Source organism: Aedes aegypti, chromosome 1 (assembly GCF_002204515.2).
Source record: "Aedes aegypti strain LVP_AGWG chromosome 1, AaegL5.0 Primary Assembly, whole genome shotgun sequence".
Classification (NCBI taxonomy): domain Eukaryota; kingdom Metazoa; phylum Arthropoda; class Insecta; order Diptera; family Culicidae; genus Aedes; species Aedes aegypti.
Genome location: NC_035107.1, coordinates 45,745,976 through 45,749,245, shown reverse-complemented (window position 1 = coordinate 45,749,245; position 3,270 = coordinate 45,745,976). Strand labels below are relative to the sequence as shown.

Here is a 3,270-nt window from a genome sequence, read left to right as displayed (position 1 = left end):
GTATGTTTTTGTGACACGTATCTCATGGACACACCCCCTATTGTATAAATTATACGAAACAAATCATTGAAGCTACACCTCACCTCCTGACGCATTTATTGAAGCTTCCTTGAAACATTAGGGGACGTCCATAAACCGCGATAAATTGTACAATTTTCAACCCCTCTCAACCTTGGCCACATTTATTTTATGAAAAGTGCGAATATTTTGTATGAATCGTTGCGTTTCCTTGAACCTCCTCCTCTTCCTAAAAACGTGACGTAATCTATGGATGACCCTTTACATCCGATTACATAAAGCCTCGGATTGTTCTGTGGACGGATTTTTTGAATGCAAGCACCATAAATATTTATTTTCCTATTTTCGATTCAACAAAACATGCTGAACAAAATAGCAAATAATTAGGAACATTGTGTGCCTAACTTGACGCACAAGATTTTCATACAACAATATGTCTTAAAGCTTAAAAGTAGAAAACTTTCGACGTCAATTCATGAATAAAATAATATTACTGACTGTTGTTGATTATATTGCTGTCAAACAGCACAATAATTTCACGAAAATTGATCAACAATAGTTAGCACATTCACTAAGGAATGAAAAAATTGACGCACTTGTCGGATGCATTTTCAAATAAATTTTATTTTTTAACTATTATCAATCAAATATAAACTTTTTTCGATTGGAATCCTTCAATAACATGTAAATAAAGATTAAGCAATACATTTTTGAGTGCTAGTCTGATCTAGAATTAATTTATGATAACATTAATTAGAAAATGCGTCAAGTTTGGACCCGCGTCAAATATGGTACGTTTACGGTAAATTTGTAGATCGAAGTAGACATGGAATAAAAGGTCTTTTGTTCTGGTCGTGAATCTTATAAAACAGACGTCTTTTCTTTACGTGCATCCGACACTACATACACTGATAAAAACATTCAAGGAGTATTACTCTCTACGGGGGTTAGGACTATACGAGAATGAACCTTGGGAAAAAGGATTACCAAACGAAAATATGACCTGACTACAAAATTACGTTTTTAACAGTTTAGAACCTCGTTTTATTTTTCCACAAAACCGTTTCCCCATACACTCGCTCAGTCCTCCCAGTAAACATTGTCCGCATCGGATTCCAACTGCTGCCCTTGAAGATCAGGTTCCTCCTCCTCCCGCTTCTTCTCGATGGTCGGATCCTCCCGGTAGTACTCCGGATTCCACCAATCCAGCAGCCGTACCCTGCGGACCGGCACGAACACAATCTCGTCCACTACCCTCTGGCAATAGTTGGCCATCTGCAGTCGCACCTTGTAGTTGATCAGCCCCTGGGCCAGGGTTTGCGTGAATGATTTTACGGTCAGCTGTTCGTGGTAGTACGGCAGTAGATGCATGGTGTCCGTCGTGATGATCAGTATCTGGCAGCCTTCCTCCGGGTTCGAGTACGTATCCTGCAGGTACTCCAGTGAATCCTTCTGTTTCTGCATTCGCGCCGACCGGGCAGCTCGACTGCCCGGGATCAGCTTGGCTTTCAGCTTGAAGTAGTAGTTCCAACCGGTCTTACACTTGCTATACCAGGAGAATATTAGCTGCCGGCCTGCCACCCGATGGGGATCGGCAAAAGCCGTTGCAGCGATCCGTTGCACAAACGGAGGATAAGTATAGTACAATGCTCGAATAGTGCGGGCACGCAAACCCCTCAGCAGCAGCATACAATCCGGTTGAAGCCACCGTGGAAGATCCACACTGCGGTCGTAGTGCTTCCTATAGATATGGTGCCAAAATTTGGCCGATTGCACCACCTCGGCCGTTTTTCGACAGATCAGTGCAAACCTTCCGACGTCTTCCGGTCGGAGGTGTTCCGATATCAGGTACCAGATGACGATCACATAATCGCAATAGACAGCTTCCTCCTGCTGGGCACTGCTGTCTTCGACCTCCATCCTGTTCTGATCCGATCGTTCCGTCGAAACCATTTCATCGTCCAATGCCTCCAAGGTTTCCCTTGCATCCAAGGCCAAGACGTTCGATTTTGGTGCCCGGGCTTTCGACTGACCCGAGTGCGCAAAGTCGTATATTGAAAAGTCTGAAACGAAGATATGTGTTATATTTATATAGTTTTATGGCATATGGACCCCAGAACACAGACAAAGGGTTAAGAAATCAATCCACACCTACCTCTAGAACTGCCGAAGGATCTACTGTTGGCCTTCACTTTTACACAAACGGCCATTCCAATGGGTTGTACGGAGAAGACTCGTAGCGCTCTGTCCAGACGTTATTCCGACAGGTGGGATATTTCATAATCCGGATTGCGGTGCAAGTTGCTTCTAGAAGTGTCCACTCTTACTCGAACTTACGAACTCCAAAATCATGACGGGTCAAGTTGAATCACGATCGATCAGCTTTGCTAATTATACCTATTTATTTTAATCACTATTGTTGCTATTTAGAACTTTGTTCTTGACTTCAGCTCAAAGGGATTGTATTAAAGCTAAAAACTAATTGGAATCGCGGAAATTTGATGTTGAATTTCGGATCCGCTATGATCGCACCGAACAGAACCAAAACGAAAGTAGATCAAAACATTGTATGACACATATGATTTGCACGGGCCACAGTTGGCTATTTTACCTTTCATGTCAATAAAAAAAATGAGAGTTGTGCCTTTTTGTTTCGTTACACTGGACCAAATCTCTCGACATGGATTGAATGATTTATGCCTCATCTGAGCCCATAACTATTTTCAGATTGTTACATGCAAGACCATTTCCATTAATTCCAAACAATAAGTTTGTTTTAACTGGTACGGTGAACGTTTCACAAACAATTGATCTTATGTCGAACAATGTTAAACCTACGGCTAGAAATTATTTAAAGCATGACAATGGACCAATGCACGAGTTCACTATCTGACGTTTGAGCGGTGCCGTATTATTTACGTGACCATGAGAACCAGTGAATTCGGCACCGCTCAAACGTTAAATTAGTGAACTCGTGCATCGGTCCATGCATGAGTTCACTAATTTGACGTTTGAACGGTGCCGAATTCACTCGTTGCCATGGTCACGTAAATAACAAGGCTCCGCTCAAACGTCAAATTGTCAAATCGTGCATTGGTCCATGGACAATATAAAATATAGATAACAATATAAATAAAATAAAAATATAAAAATAAAATAAATATAAATAACAATATAAAATCGGTCCATAGACCAATGCACTGGTTCACTAATTTGGCGTTTGAGCGGTGCCGTATTCACTGTTTGCGGAAT

At 41.6% G+C, this 3,270-nt stretch overlaps 1 protein-coding gene across 1 annotated transcript; it reads right to left on the bottom strand.

Moving 5' to 3' along the window:
• Positions 1-215: 215 nt before the first annotated feature.
• LOC5565022 (transmembrane protein 183) lies at positions 216-2,597 on the bottom strand. The gene is made up of 2 exons (XM_001649313.2): positions 2,174-2,597; positions 216-2,081 (listed from the first exon to the last, which is right to left on the bottom strand). Exons 1-2 carry the CDS (start codon positions 2,226-2,228, stop codon positions 1,099-1,101), a joined length of 1,038 nt encoding a protein of 345 aa, XP_001649363.2. The 5' UTR covers positions 2,229-2,597; the 3' UTR covers positions 216-1,098.
• Positions 2,598-3,270: the final 673 nt, after the last annotated feature.

Excerpts from the sequence above, each read along its gene's own strand:
- LOC5565022 (XM_001649313.2), bottom strand. The coding sequence starts at position 2,228 with ATGGCCGTTTGTGTAAAAGTGAAGGCCAACAGTAGATCCTTCGGCAGT. Across the intron at positions 2,082-2,173 it reads ATCCTTCGGCAGTTCTAGAG|ACTTTTCAATATACGACTTT; the intron begins GTAGGTGTGGAT and ends TCTTCGTTTCAG.